The 15,726-nt window shown below is 50.8% G+C and overlaps 1 protein-coding gene across 1 annotated transcript in view; it reads right to left on the bottom strand.

Annotated features, from left to right (window-relative positions):
• Positions 1 to 473: 473 nt before the first annotated feature.
• The window catches only part of LOC307092087 (collagen alpha-6(VI) chain-like), a 32,563-nt gene continuing 17,310 nt past the window's right edge, over positions 474 to 15,726 (bottom strand). The window contains exons 16-34 of the mRNA XM_079758975.1: positions 15,585 to 15,647; positions 15,193 to 15,255; positions 14,854 to 14,916; positions 14,561 to 14,623; positions 14,130 to 14,180; positions 13,806 to 13,841; positions 13,101 to 13,163; positions 12,744 to 12,806; positions 12,428 to 12,463; positions 11,152 to 11,188; positions 10,761 to 10,772; positions 9,796 to 10,286; positions 6,950 to 7,046; positions 6,096 to 6,773; positions 5,421 to 5,487; positions 4,280 to 4,401; positions 2,798 to 2,968; positions 1,777 to 1,824; positions 474 to 1,114 (exon numbers count right to left, since the gene is read on the bottom strand). Of these exons, the coding sequence (XP_079615101.1) occupies positions 939 to 1,114; positions 1,777 to 1,824; positions 2,798 to 2,968; positions 4,280 to 4,401; positions 5,421 to 5,487; positions 6,096 to 6,773; positions 6,950 to 7,046; positions 9,796 to 10,286; positions 10,761 to 10,772; positions 11,152 to 11,188; positions 12,428 to 12,463; positions 12,744 to 12,806; positions 13,101 to 13,163; positions 13,806 to 13,841; positions 14,130 to 14,180; positions 14,561 to 14,623; positions 14,854 to 14,916; positions 15,193 to 15,255; positions 15,585 to 15,647 (2,400 nt within the window). The 3' untranslated portion in view covers positions 474 to 938. The remainder of the gene's footprint in view (positions 1,115 to 1,776; positions 1,825 to 2,797; positions 2,969 to 4,279; positions 4,402 to 5,420; positions 5,488 to 6,095; positions 6,774 to 6,949; positions 7,047 to 9,795; positions 10,287 to 10,760; positions 10,773 to 11,151; positions 11,189 to 12,427; positions 12,464 to 12,743; positions 12,807 to 13,100; positions 13,164 to 13,805; positions 13,842 to 14,129; positions 14,181 to 14,560; positions 14,624 to 14,853; positions 14,917 to 15,192; positions 15,256 to 15,584; positions 15,648 to 15,726) is intronic.

Raw genomic sequence — 15,726 nt, 5'->3', positions numbered from 1 at the left:
ACCCATTCCCCGTATACTACAAAGATATACTAGGATAAGGTGCTACACGATGCTAAGTACGAGGCTAGCAGATAAATATGAAAGCCTGTTTCCTGCCAAGAACGAATGCAGTCAAGGTCAACGACCTTTCAATTGTCATGACCTTTAAAGGGCCCCTATTTGACCACCAGGTGTGATGATGTGGATCATCCATTACAAGCCATGTCAAAATCGACCCAAGTGGGAGTGTATACTGGGTAGGCCAGCCTACCAGTAGATTCAGTCTACTGGATAGGCTGGTAGGCTGATCCATCCATGGCATTTATTAATCATCTGCACAATCAATATCGATGTTTCCTTAATAAGCTAAAGGCTTCTGACTGACTTATGGCTGAACGTTATTATGATGCTGTGTCAGGACGACCTCGTAGGCCTGTCTAAGACCCTGCTCTCCTCAGGGCCGACGCAAACAGACACACCGAGACAAAGCAGTGTTCCATCCTTTTTTTTTATTAACAAGTAGCACCAGTGGTGGGTTGAATAAACCATGTTGTGGGGGGTTGATCCTCACACCGCCAGAGCCTGAAGGGGACCCCCAGACCAGGACCCCCCCGCTGGGTGCCGGGGTCGGACTTCAGACCCCTTCCCTTCGGGGCTCTGGATCTGTCAGGCCGGTCCCGAGACCCGTTTAGACCCAGGGAGGAACACCTTGAGACCGCACACGCTCAGACGGCAGGATAGTAGGCGGTAGGGAACACTCATGTTGGGTGGGAGATTGAGATTATGGATTCAGAACAAGATACAAAACGATAAATGTAGACATTTAGACATAGATATCTAAACATGGGCCGACGTGAAGCTATGACCATTGGAGGTGACCTTTGGCTGGGAGCAGCGAGCCCCTCCCCCATGACCAGGGGGGGGTCCAGAGGTCTGGCAGTCCTGAGGCGAGCGCGGTTCTACCGCCGCTGGGTCAGACAGAGGTCCTCACAGTCCTCTCGCGTTGCAAAGCGGTTGATGTTCCCACCGCAGCCGCCGTACCAGAAGTGAGTACACACTCTCTGCTGCGCGTTGAAGGACCAGGTCATCACGTAGTCCTCACACGGCCCCACGTCCTGAACCAGGGAGCAGGCGGCTGGAGCACCCAGGGAATGGATGATTAATGATGAAATGATATGATTAATGAGGCACCTTACTAGCCTGGTCCGACCAGACTCTGGTACTTCGTTTCATTTGCACAGAGAGTCCGGCCTCTCTCCATTGACAAACGTTAGCTCACCTGAAGGCGGGCGTTTGTTGGAGTTTTAAACGATTGGATCTGACCGGTGCCACTCTGGATCTGCCACAACCAACCGCTAACGTTTGACTACAACTCAAACTAGCGCCCGACCTCAACGTCACTGTTCTCAGCCACTCCCTCTGTTCGCTGATTGGATCGGCGAAATTTGGCCGGAGAAAACCGGCGAATATACCGCAAACCCAGACGTAGTACTGAACGGAAATGAATGTGGAGCGGAAGTGCATAGGCGGGCGGAGCCAGGCTATGCACCTTACTGGAGTAGCTCTCCAATTTTGTTGTATTGTAAGAGGCAATGACAATAAAGGCATTCTATTCTATTCTATTCTATTCTATTCATACACAGGTTGAACCGAGAGGGAGAGCAGGTGAAAGCACAGAGCATCAGTAAGGAACACAACAAGAACTAAGTCATCGCTTCAGTGTGTTCAGGCCTTGGATGGGACACAGCATCCATCTCTGGATGAGGATGCGTTGTGTTTGATGAACGAGAGTCTTACCCTTTCTGTGAGTCTTGCTTTGACTCGGTCCCAGCAGAGGGGAATCAACTGTCGAACACAGAAAACGGATAAACAAACGACGAAAGACAGCGAAAGATCATTAGTTACTCCTCATCGCCTCAAGTCAGGGGTCAACATGTATTAGCTAAACGCTATAAAATTCAGTTTTTTAATGAACCGAGTCTCACAGCATCTAGCGGTCAAGCAAACAGCGACTCCTACAAGATTAAGGATCTGGGTTCCTGTAGGTCAGCAACAGGGAGTCAAAATTGTTAAGCAGTCCAAATAAATACGAATCAATATTAGGATGCGCTACAAAACAGACGCTCATTATTATTATTATAAATATCATTCTTGGAGTTTGGCCCCAGAGATCAAACACAGCCATGTTCATCTTAATGAAACATGCTCTTATTCTACCGTAAACCATAAGGAAATATAAGAAACTGTCTGACAACACCTGTAACAAAGCTCTATATGAATGCTCTGATCATTCCCCACTTAACATACTGTATGACGAGCTGGACTCAGGTGAATAGCACAGCATTAAGGCCTATTTTATCACTTTACCAACAAGCGCTTAAAGTATCAATGGCAAGGCCCCCCCAGCTCTCTGCACTTTAATATAGAAGAAGAATTCAAACAGCAGAACCACAAGTTGCTCTAGGAGGGCACTGCGTAGACCCTCTTAAGTCCAGCTCCTCTGGTCGATGATGTTCCTCTGTGAGAGCCTCTGAATGAGGGAACCAATTGCCAGTGGAGATTAGAAATTGCACCTCCCACCATACACTCACCCACCATTTTAAGGACCGGCTTTTAAGCCATCAAAAGTGTGAACACCTTTGATGCTATTTAAGCTGAGTGCTTGTTTGTCTGCTGCTCTGTGTTTGTGTAGCTCTCATGACTAATCCATGGTGGTTTGTATGAATGATTGTATTTGTATGTGTTTTAATGGACGGGGTCAGCATCTCCCCGAGTCCCCATCTAACAATCACTCGTTCAATGCAGGGGCGGGACTTACTCTTGGTGACACATGTCTGGAGACATTCGCGCTGCGTGTTAAAGCGGTTAGCATTGCCGCCGCAGCCGCCGAACCAGAAGGGTAAGCAGGCCCCCAGGACGCGGTCATAGAACCAGCGCTGGACATAGTAAGAGCACTGGAAACCAGAGTCCGAAGCCAGCTCACACCGGGCTGAAAGTAGAACACCAGAGACAAGGCGTTAGGACCCTATTCAGTGATATATAAATATATATATGCTAGTGTGTGTGTGTGTGTGTGTGTGTGTGCGTGTGCGTGTGCGTGTGCGTGCGTGTGTGTGTCGCTCTGTTCGAGCCTGCTGCACGACAGTTCAATGTTGTCAAGGAACTTTTATAAACACAATATTGTTATCGCGCAGTAATCAGCCCGACAGCCCCGAAACATTAACGGCCCAACAGGAATTCTCCCGACTCTCCCGATTACCACTCCGCCACCGTGTGTGTGTGTGTGTGTGTGTGTGTGTGTGTGTGTGTGTGTGTGTGTGTGTGTGTGTTTGTGGGCGTTATTCGATAGCCTGGTAATGTGTATAGGCCTACGTACAGTAGGAATATTCATACTGGTATAAAAAATGAATGTTATAGTATTTCCCATCTTTGCTGAGCAAGACTTTTGTTTCGAAAGTTCAAGGGATATTTAGAATAGAAAAAAATGTGTGATTAATCGCGAGTAAACTATGACAGTAATGCGATTAATCACTATTAAATATTTTAATCGCTTGACAGCACTAATATATACATACATGTTTAGAGAATCTGCGTTTTTGTCCTGTATAAGTGTTAAGATAATCTGTTTTTGGGTCAAAATAACCAATTCAAATTTTTAAAGCTTCATGATTGGGTTTCAACAAAGATGAAGATTTAAATGTATTTACCTAAGCGTTATTTAGTTATAAAGAAGTAGGTAAGTTATTAAGCTCAGCCGGAAGAACACTTTGTAGGTTTGTTATTTTCGAGCGTTTTCGTAGTTCTACGTCTTGTTCTGTCGTAAGGGAAAGTACTCTTTCCTATACTCGGCAGCTGCCTTGTGGAATGGCTTACCTTTAAACCTTAAATTGTTGAGCTCCTCCTATTTTCATTTTAAATCTTCAATAAAAAAATGGTTATCTAACTCATAAACAAAATCAAAAGATCCCTGAAGTACTAAGAATATTGTACTGTCTGTGTGTCTGCTTGTCTGTCGGGGAACTTATCCCTTGTTTTATTTATTTGATTCCTCTTTTTTCCTCAACGTTGTAGTCCATGTGCTGTGTGTTTGTCCTCCATGTTTTAGCCCATGTGTTGTTCCACCCTATCCATCTAAAGGACCACAATGGAAACGAGCCTTTGGGCTTCATTGTGTTTCTTTAATCCTTTTGAAGACTTCTGTTAATTGTTCAATAAAGTTTTGAATCCATCCCCGCTGATGGTAGGTGTAAGGGTGACGATGTTAGGGTGACGCTAGCAAGGAGCTAGCTGGCTAGCGTACCATAGGGCGTGGCTCTCAGGAAGACCCCTGCATCTGCACTGGACATGGACCACCCGGGGTACGCCTGGTCCATCTGAAGCGTTCCAGGGCCGCTGCCGCTGTGCTCGCCCTCCTCATCCCATCTGTCGATGTTTAAATCAGGATGCCGTGGTTAGAAGTTATGATAAAATCCTGTTCAAGGATTATTTTAACTACAACTGAATACATTGTTTTAGGATTATTTTTTTTTTGACATCGAACCCATTTTTTTGATAGAGCATAATTAGTGCTAATTGGATTAGAGAGTTGTGAGTGAGATGAAACCCGGACAGGGTCCTGACTGCTGGACTCCAGCTGGGATGAACGCCTGCCCTGAAGCCCAGGTTCCTCTTGTAAAGCGTCTCCATTCAACCTGAAACTCCACCCAATTAACCTTTGGAACTGAACTAACCAAGCACTTATTGTATGTCGTACGTCCTGGCACAAAAAAAAGTCCTAGCTGTCTTTGTTGTATTCGGGGAATGGGTTAACCTAGTGATGGTTAGTGCTTGGCACTTGGTTCTATGAACATCCTTACTGTACCGACAGATATATTGTTGTTTCTCTTTCTTCTGACAAATGCACTTACTGTAAGTCGCTTTGGATAAGCGCCCTAAACGTTAATGTCTAGATGTAACCCTGACAGAGGCGTCTCTGTGCTGGGGATGGCCCAGGAGCCCTTGAGGCAGGTTGTGGAGAGAAGGGTGTTACCCAAGTTGCTCACCATAATGGAGATCACCACACACCCCTAAACACCCCTACACCCCCTGCTGGTCAAACCCCAGGCTGTCTGCAGCCAGAGCCTTCTTCAGCTCCACCCAGGTAAGGGTCCTTACAGGAGGTCATTCCCAGCCCTCCCAGTACCCACCTCCACTGACCTCCCTCTGCGCTGGGAGAGCAGGTTCCTCCTCCCAGTGGAAATGCTCTAACCCTTTATATCAAGGTCGACCTTAATAGCATTATCCTGCCCTAAAATAAAGCTTTATTTTATTTATTTTGATAGAGTAAAAGCTGCCAATGTTGTAACTGATTTATAACATGGATAACATTTGCTGGTTCCGCTGCTGTTGTCTAACAGCTACGGGTTTGTCGTTTCATTGCGAGCTGCAGATGGCTTGTGTACCTTCCTGTGTTGTGGAGCAGGTCACATGACTCCTTCAGAGAGACCGGGGGGTACGAGTTCAGCCCCGCTGGATAAAAACACACACACAGCCGTGACCTTTTGACCTCCTGGTCCCTTTAGGCTGTCTTCGTCCCAATACGCTCCAATCGTTCAGCCCCATGAATTATTACACAATGAAAACAAAACCACAACAATATCATATAACACACATTATTTACCAATCAGAGTTTGACCAGCGCTGAGAGGCGCTTCCTCCACATAACACTTAGAGGGGACGTATTGTACCACCAGGTGAGAGTGGGATCAGCCGTTACAGGCCGTTTGGAAAATCGGCCTCTTCCGACATCACAAGTGGGCGTGTCCACCTGGATGAGCGACGTTCGCTACGGTCCACTGGGTAGGCTGGTGGACTGATCTATCCGGCACACATCTCGGTGGACACGCCCACTTGTGATGTCAGAAGAGGCCGATTTTCAAAATGGCCTGTAACGGCTAATCACACTCACACCTGGTGGTACAATATGGGACCTTTAATAATAAAACAATAATAATTCATGAATTTGTACAGCGCTTTTCTAGACACTCAAAGACGCTTTACATTGAAGGTGTGGACCTCCCTCACCACCACCTGGGTGATGCACTTTCGTGTAATGTAACGTCTTCTAGGTGACTTACTGCTGAGCACGGAGAGCCAGGTGGCGATGAAGCGCAGGGCGTAACCCTGCTCCTCCGGGCCCAGGCTGTCCAGGCCGAGGAGGTGCTGATTCAGGGGCGCGCTGGCCAGCTCGGCCACCTGCTCCTGGCTGTAGCTCTCCCCCAGTGCCACCACAAACACTGCCACCCCCCGGCACTTGGCCTCCAGGGCCACCTGGCGGAGCTTGTCCTCGTCCCAGCTGGAGGTCCGGGCCCCCACCCCCACCAGCAGTACCCGGTGCTTCCTGGGGCTGCCGGCCTTCAGCAGCACCTCCCTCAGGGTGTACTCCAGGGTGTGGCCCAGGGCCGAGGGCCCACCCTGCTGGATCATCTTCTCCAGCAGGTGGCTCTTCATCTGGCTGTTCCCCAGGGAGGTCTGCAGACCGAACTCTACCACGGCGGCCTGCCGGCCCAGATCCTGGGAGTAGAGTCGGCCGCTCTGCTGGACCAGGGCCACGCGGGCCTGGCCGTCGACCTGGCTGGGCCGGGGGCTGACGGCCACCAGCTCCACCACGGAACCCAGCAGCTCCTGGAGGCCCAAGTAGTGGCGGGCCGGGACCTGCCTGGAGCCGTCCACCACCAGGGCCAGGTCCATGTCAAGGACCTGGGGCCCCGGGGCCTCAGGGGCCCTGTCGCAGTCTTCCTGAGGGCGGCAGGGGTCTGAGGAGGGGACGGGATTTGTGATTTTAGTTGATTATGATTTTGAATCCTACTCTCTTTGATCTGGATTTGTGATGTGACTCACTCATGGTGTGTCATTTTAAGCGGGATATGGCAAAGTGTCCTAACCCAATCAGCCTGGCGGTCCGTACCATACTAGCCCCCCTTCTGCTCACCGTGGCAGATGACGCAGGTCTTCATCATCTTCAGGTCGCTGGTGAGGTTCTCGGAGTCGCTGAGCGTCAGGAACACGGAGCTGCCCGTGTGGTCGGCCTGCAGCGAAACAAGACTCCCATTTTCAATTTATTTAATTTTAACTTCAATTTCTGGACGTATCTAGTGGTTCACATTCAAGTACGGGAGCAGGGTGGTCTAGTCTCTGGGTCGGGAGCCCCCTCGGGGTCTGACATGGATATGGGGTCACGGGGGACTGCGGCTCGTGAGCTCTACATGGTACAGCCACATGGTACAGCTACATGGTACAGCCACATGGTACAGCCACATGGTACAGCTACATGGTACAGCCACATGGTACAGCCACATGGTACAGCTACATGGTACAGCCACATGGTACAGCTACATGGTACAGCTACATGGTACAGCTACATGGTACAGCCACATGGTACAGCTACATGGTACAGCTACATGGTACAGCCACATGGTACAGCTACATGGTACAGCTACATGGTACAGCTACATGGTACAGCCACATGGTACAGCCACATGGTACAGCTACATGGTACAGCTACATGGTACAGCTACATGGTACAGCTACATGGTACAGCTACATGGTACAGCTACACGGTACACCATTTCGTTTAGTCGTTGGGTGGGGGAGTGCGTGTGGAGGACGGCTGGTTGAAGCAGCCTCACCTGGCCGAGTCTGACTGGACTCTGGGGCCGGGTGGGGCACCACACCTGTTGCACGTTCATGTCTTCAGTGTGCTCAGGTTAAACCAGCCCTCTCCCCACACACTGGGGGGGGGGGGGGGTCTCCTGGATGACAGCGGAGTGCCAATGCAAGAGAAAATAAATTTGTTTTTCAGGAGAAAATGGGCACTGAAGGGGCTGGGGCCAACGTCTGGGGCCAACGACTGAAAAAAGCCAGATCAAGCCGCCTGAGGACCCGTACCATTAAGAGGCCATACCTGGTACTTAATGACATGGAACGGAATTCAAAAGATTTAGATTGACCGTTTACCCTTTCAGTGGTCCTTTTTCTCAATGTGTATCGCACATGTAATGAGGCATGATTCAATGTCCTGTGAATTCACCTCAACGCATCATTGACAGAGTCAAGCCAAGAATCTGGGACCAGGAGATTGATCCCAGACTCCGGGTGCTGAGGAACGGGTTTGGATCAAGAACCGAGAAGTCACTGGGAGGTTACTGGGAGGGCTAAATCAGACTAAATCAGGCCAGATTGTTTTGTTAGTTGTTCTATAGTTAGAACAACTAACAAAGTTGTTCAATGCGTATCGCACATGTAATGAGGCATGATTCAATGTCCTGTGAATTCACCTCAACGCATCATTGACAGAGACAAGCCAAGAATCTGGGACCAGGAGATTGATCCCAGACTCTGGGTGCTGAGGAACGGGTTTGGATCAAGAACCGAGAAGTCACTGGGAGGTTACTGGGAGGGCTAAATCAGACTAAATCAGGCCAGATTGTTTTGTTAGTTGTTCTATAGTTAGAACAACTAACAAAGTTGTTCAATGCGTATCGCACATGTAATGAGGCATGATTCAATGTCCTGTGAATTCACCTCAACGCATCATTGACAGAGTCAAGCCAAGAATCTGGGACCAGGAGATTGATCCCAGACTCTGGGTGCTGAGGAACGGGTTTGGATCAAGAACCGAGAAGTCACTGGGAGGTTACTGGGAGGGCTAAATCAGACTAAATCAGGCCAGATTGTTTTGTTAGTTGTAGGAGGGTTAGGGTAGGAGGCTAGGGGGGGTTAGGGTAGGAGGCTAGGGAGGGTTAGGGTAGGAGGCTAGGGGGGGTTAGGGTAGGAGGCTAGGAGGGTTAGGGTAGGAGGCTAGGAGGGTTAGGGTAGGAGGCTAGGAGAGGGTTAGGGTAGGAGGCTAGGAGAGGGTTAGGGTAGGAGGCTAGGAGGGTTAGGGTAGGAGGCTAGGAGAGGGTTAGGGTAGGAGGCTAGGAGGGTTAGGGTAGGAGGCTAGGAGAGGGTTAGGGTAGGAGGCTAGGAGAGGGTTAGGGTAGGAGGCTAGGAGAGGGTTAGGGTAGGAGGCTAGGGAGGGTTAGGGTAGGAGGCTAGGGAGGGTTAGGGTAGGAGGCTAGGGAGGGTTAGGGTAGGAGGCTAGGAGGGTTAGGGTAGGAGGCTAGGAGGGTTAGGGTAGGAGGCTAGGAGAGGGTTAGGGTAGGAGGCTAGGAGGGTTAGGGTAGGAGGCTAGGAGGGTTAGGGTAGGAGGCTAGGAGAGGGTTAGGGTAGGAGGCTAGGAGGGTTAGGGTAGGAGGCTAGGAGAGGGTTAGGGTAGGAGGCTAGGAGGGTTAGGGTAGGAGGCTAGGAGGGTTAGGGTAGGAGGCTAGGAGAGGGTTAGGGTAGGAGGCTAGGGGGGGTTAGGGTAGGAGGCTAGGGGGGTAGGGTAGGAGGCTAGGAGTGGGTTAGGGTAGGAGGCTAGGAGGGTTAGGGTAGCAGGCTAGGAGGGTTAGGGTAGGAGGCTAGGAGAGGGTTAGGGTAGGAGGCTAGGAGGGTTAGGGTAGGAGGCTAGGAGGGTTAGGGTAGGAGGCTAGGAGGGTTAGGGTAGGAGGCTAGGAGGGTTAGGGTAGGAGGCTAGGAGAGGGTTAGGGTAGGAGGCTAGGGAGGGTTAGGGTAGGAGGCTAGGAGGGTTAGGGTAGGAGGCTAGGAGAGGGTAAGGGTAGGAGGCTAGGAGGGTTAGGGTAGGAACCTAGGGAGGGTTAGGGTAGGAGGCTAGGAGGGTTAGGGTAGGAGGCTAGGAGAGGGTTAGGGTAGGAGGCTAGGAGGGTTAGGGTAGGAGGCTAGGAGGGGGGGGTTTACCTCGAACGCCCTCCGGGTTTCCTCGCTCCGACCGAGCGCCAACACGGCCGGGACGATGTTGAGGGCGCGGTACTCCATCACGGCGGTGGCGACGTCGTCGCCGTCCTGCGACGGGCCGTGGCTGAAGAACACGGCCACCTTCCTCACCCTCAGGCCCCGGCGCACACGCTTGAACACGTGGGCGCCAACGAAGCGCATGGCGCCGCCCAGGCGGCGGACGCTGCTGGTGCGCTCCAGGGCGACGTTCCGCACCAGCTCCAGCAGCTGCTTCTTGCGGCGGTAGTCGTGGAAACGGACCAGGTGCTTGGTGTGGGCGCTGTAGCCCACAACGGCCACGCGCGCCCCCTTGGGGCAGGTGCTCTCGGCGACGTCGACGCCCTCCAGCAGCTCCAGCAGGGCCTCCCGCGTCTGCTCGAAGGCGGCCGGCGTGACGCCCTGCGACATGTCCAGACCGAACACCAGCTCGGTGGGGTAGGCCGGGCACGGGGAGCCTGGGGGGGGGGGGGGGGGGCAGAGCGATGGTGAGGACCAGAACCAAGAACTGTGTGTGTGTGTGTGTCTGTCTGTGCGTCGTTCTGTCTGTGTGTGTGTCTGTGTGTGTGTGTGTGTCGGTCTGTTGTTCCAGCTGTCTGTCTGTGTGTCGTTCTGTCTGTGTGTGTGTCTGTCTGTCTGTATGTGCTTCTGTCTGTCTGTGTGTCTGTCTGTGTGTCTGTGTGTGTGTGTGTGTGTGTGTGTGTGTGTGTGTGTTCTATTGTCTATCAGTGTGTGCGTGGCAGGCCTCACACAGTGTTTGTCAGTTGTTCTAGCTGTCTGTCTGTCTGTGTGTCGTTCTGTCTGTGTGTGTGTGTCTGTGTGTGTCTGTCTCTCTGTGTTTCTGTCTGTCTGTGTGTCTGTCTGTGTGTCTGTGTGTGTGTCTGTGTGTCCGTCTGTCTGTCTGTGTGTCTGTGCGTGTGTGTATCTCTTACCTTGGCAGCAGGCTGTAGGGAATAAGAGAGTTCAGATGAGAATTATTGATTGTCACAAAAACCCTAACTTGAGATGGGTGTTGCTTTTGAGTAACATCTGGATGGGAGGCGGGAGAGCAGATTTAATGTTAACCCTGAAGAAACAGTGTGAAGCACATTATTTTGGATATCTCCGACAACTCCCATAACTTCTGAGGAGCAAACTACTACGATCACCTCCAGGCTATGGACTTATTGGCATTGCATTTTTATAGCATATGCATTTTATATTACCACACATCTGATGAGGATGGCCATGTTTAGCTTGAGGTCATGCTATCTTAGATAGCATGTAGTGGTAATATGTAGATAATATGTCCACGTATGAACGTGTGCTGGTTGTGATGCTCACCACAGTTGGATCGGATGTAGTTGATCAGCTCACACTCCTGGGGGAACAGAGAGGAGGTGATGGAGATCAGAGAGGAGGTGATGGAGAACAGAGAGGAGGAGATGGAGGAGAGAGAGAAGGTGATGGAGGAGAGAGAGGAGGTGATGGAGGAGAGAGAGGAGGTGATGGAGGAACAAGAGAGGAGGAGATGGAGGAGAGAGAGGAGGTGATGGAGGAGAGAGAGGAGGTGATGGAGGAGAGAGAGGAGGTGATGAGGAACAGAGAGGAGGAGATGGAGGAGAGAGAGGAGGTGATGGAGGAGAGAGAGGAGGTGATGGAGGAGAGAGAGGAGGTGATGAGGAACAGAGAGGAGGTGATGAGGAACAGAGAGGAGGAGGTGATGGAGGAGAGAGAGGAGGTGATGGAGGAACAGAGAGGAGGTGATGGAGATCAGAGAGGAGGTGATGGAGAACAGAGAGGAGGAGATGGAGGAGAGAGAGAAGGTGATGGAGGAGAGAGAGGAGGTGATGGAGGAGAGAGAGGAGGTGATGGAGGAACAGAGAGGAGGAGGAGATGGAGGAGAGAGAGGAGGTGATGGAGGAGAGAGAGGAGGTGATGGAGGAGAGAGAAGAGGTGATGGAGGAGAGAGAGAAGGTGATGGAGGAACAGAGAGGAGGTGATGGAGGAGAGAGAGGAGGTGATGAGGAACAGAGAGGAGGAGGTGATGGAGGAGATAGAGGAGGTGATGGAGGAACAGAGAGGAGGTGATGGAGGAGAGAGAGGAGGTGATGAGGAACAGAGAGGAGGTGATGGAGGAGAGAGAGGAGGTGATGAGGAACAGAGAGGAGGTGATGAGGAACAGAGAGGAGGAGGTGATGGAGGAGAGAGAGGAGGTGATGGAGGAGAGAGAGAAGGTGATGGAGGAACAGAGAGGAGGTGATGGAGATCAGAGAGGAGGTGATGGAGAACAGAGAGGAGGAGATGGAGGAGAGAGAGAAGGTGATGGAGGAGAGAGAGGAGGTGATGGAGGAGAGAGAGGAGGTGATGGAGGAACAAGAGAGGAGGAGATGGAGGAGAGAGAGGAGGTGATGGAGGAGAGAGAGAAGGTGATGGAGGAACAGAGAGGAGGTGATGGAGGAGAGAGAGGAGGTGATGAGGAACAGAGAGGAGGTGATGAGGAACAGAGAGGAGGAGGTGATGGAGGAGAGAGAGGAGGTGATGTAGACAGTCAGCAGATATCAATCACAGCAGCGGACCCACAGGATGGTAAGACATTGGAGTTTGGGTTTGTACTTACAGACATGTTCCTGTCCCCTGGGGGTCCCCTGGGGCCCTGAGGGCAGAGAAGGGGTTCATTATCAACCTTTAAGAGCGTCCTCTCCACATCAGGGGTTTACAATCTGTTGGGCCATGGCGGGCGCCAAGAGGGTTCTAGCATTACAAGGTTTTGTAAAAAAGGTTTTGTTTATCTCCCTCACCCACATCCTTCCATCCTCCCTCCCTCACTCTATCCATCCCTCCCTCCCTTTATCTATCCTTCCATCCTTTCCTTCCCTCCCTCCTTTCCCTCCCTCCTTTCCATCTCTCTCTGCTTTCCTTCCCTCCCTACCTACCTTGTGTCCAGGTAGTCCTGGTGCTCCCCACTTGCCCGATTCTCCAGGATTTCCCGCGATCCCCTGCAGCCTCGCCAAGCATCGTCACGGTAACGACAACAAAAAGGCCGTTAGTCACAGAGACCATCAAAAAAATCATAAAACATCAAACACAAACACACACACACACACACACACACACACACAAACACACCCAAATGAAAACTGACACACACACGAATGAAAACTGACACACACAAACACACACACACAAATGAAAACTGACACACACACACTCTCACACACACACACTCACAGTCACACACACACACACACACACACACACACACACACACACACACACACAACGTCACGTACCCCTCTCCCGGGGGGTCCTTTGGGCCCCGGCCTTGCAGGACCTCCCTTCACTCCGATTTTCCCCTGGACAGGAAGTAGAAACACACCATCACACACTAGACCTCTGTACAGGAAGTAGAAACACACCATCACACACTAGACCTCTGTACAGGAAGTAGAAACACACCATCACACCCTAGACATCTTAACAGGAAGTAGAGACACACCATTAAATCCTAGACCTCTGAACAGGAAGTAGAAACACACCAACACACACTAGACATCTGAACAGGAAGTAGAAACACACCATCACACACTAGACCTCTGTACAGGAAGTAGAAACACACCATTAAATACTAGACCTCTGAACAGGAAGTAGAAACGGGTTGTCTTTTTTGCGTAGAAAAGTTCCTTACTGAGTGAAACGCCCCGGACGTATCTTAGCGGCAGCCATGATGTTTGAACTCTCTAATGGTAACGAAAGGAGCGTCGATGCTTCCTTTATTACCTCATTGAGCATAGGGTACCCTGGACAATCTTTTAGGAAAGGAAAGGGGATAATGCCGTTCCAGAATTCCTTGCGGCAGGAACATTTAAAGCAACGCACCATGCTGCCGTTCACGGAATCAAACCATCAACGTGGTCGACACTATTTTCTTACAATCATACTAATTAGATCCATGTCCATAAATATGAGATTCCATTAACAGAAAGAGAAGGTCTTACCGGAATGCCAGGGATTCCATGGAAACCAGGATGGCCCTGTCAAAGAAAGCCAAAGAAGTGAGGTTAGTGAGGTCACCCCCTTCACTGTAAAGCGTCTTTGAGTGTCTAGAAAAGCGTTATATAAATTAAATCCATTATTATTATTATTTAGAAAGTTTGTAATCAATTTTGACATTAATGTAATAAATGTCTGTATCACACTCTTGCATAACGTTTCCCCCAATATGTAAGTGTGTGTGTGTGTGTGTGTGCGTGGGGGTATTGGGTGGGGGAGTTGGTGAATGGGTGTGTAGTGCATTTGTGTGTGTGTGAGTGCGTTCTTACCTTAGTTCCTATTGGTCCAGTTATTCCATACCCATCTCTTCCATCTTGCCCCTGGAAACACACACACACACGCACACACACGCGCACACACACACACACACACACACACACACACACACACACACACACACACACACACACACACACACACACACACACACACACACACACACACACACACACACACACACACACACACACACACACTATAAACCCCTTGCATTTAAAGCACATCCAGTCAGGCAAATTCATACAAAAACACTGATGTATACATAGCAATCTCACACACACACCCCGCACCCAAGTACACACACACACACACACACACACACACACACACACACACACACACACACACACACACACACACACACACACACACGCACACACACACGCAGACACGCACACACACTGTAGCTCCGGCCTCTTACTGGAATTCCTCTGGACCCCGGGTGGCCTGTCCCCCCATGTGGCCCGGAGTCGCCTGGCTGTCCCTGGCAACGCAGAGACAGAATGATGTCACCACACGACATCCCATCATCACAACACGATGTCCCCTAACCACACATACTTCAAATGGTATCGTTTCAGGACTTCTGACCCTAATTTTCTGACCCAAGCTGAACTAAACTGAACTAATGGTAATTAGTTCAGTATCTAATCATATCCACGAGAACCAGGTCACTTCCTGTCAGGTCACAGCACAGGATGTGATGTCACGCACCTTCTGTCCATTGGCTCCCCGTCGTCCAACCAGACCGCCTGGTCCCTCGTTTCCGGGCCTGCCCTGGAAATGAGCAAAACACACCAATCAGAAACACACACACACACACACACACACACACACACACACACACACACACACACACACACACACACACACACACACACACACACACCCATCAGAAACCGAACACACACACCCACACCCATCAGAAACACACACACACACACACACACAAAGACACACACACACACATCAGAAACACACACACACACACACACACACACACACAAACACACACACACACACACCCCCCCTCAGTTCCGACGGCGTACTGACCTGAGGTCCAGGAAGTCCCTGGACCCCTCTGAAGCCCGGTTGACCTCTGACCCCCTGGGGTCCCTGGAAAAAGCAGAGCAACAACTGGGTCAGGAGGTGGTCCTCACACACACACACACACACACACACAAGACACACACACACGCATGTGCAACATACACGCACACACACACATGCATGTGCAACATACACACACACAGACGCACACACACACACACACAAACACACACACACACACACACACACACACACACAGACACACACACACACACACACACAAACACACGTGCAACGTACACACACACAGAAACTTCTTTGCAGTGCAGTCCAAGCTGGTTTCCCCTGGTTTTCAGTGGGCTCCCAGTAGGAAGGCCCTGTGGGTCAGAACCTACCCGCTGGCCGGAGGCGCCTGGGTGGCCTGCTTCTCCCCTACTGCCCCTCTCTCCATTCAAACCCTGGAGAGAGACACACACACACACACACACACACACACGTATGGGAGAAGTCAAAGCAAAGTCCGCAAACTGAGGTGAG

The sequence above is a fragment of the Pollachius pollachius genome, assembly GCF_949987615.1.
Source record: "Pollachius pollachius genome assembly, chromosome: 1".
Classification (NCBI taxonomy): domain Eukaryota; kingdom Metazoa; phylum Chordata; class Actinopteri; order Gadiformes; family Gadidae; genus Pollachius; species Pollachius pollachius.
This window is presented reverse-complemented; position numbering and strand designations above follow the sequence as displayed.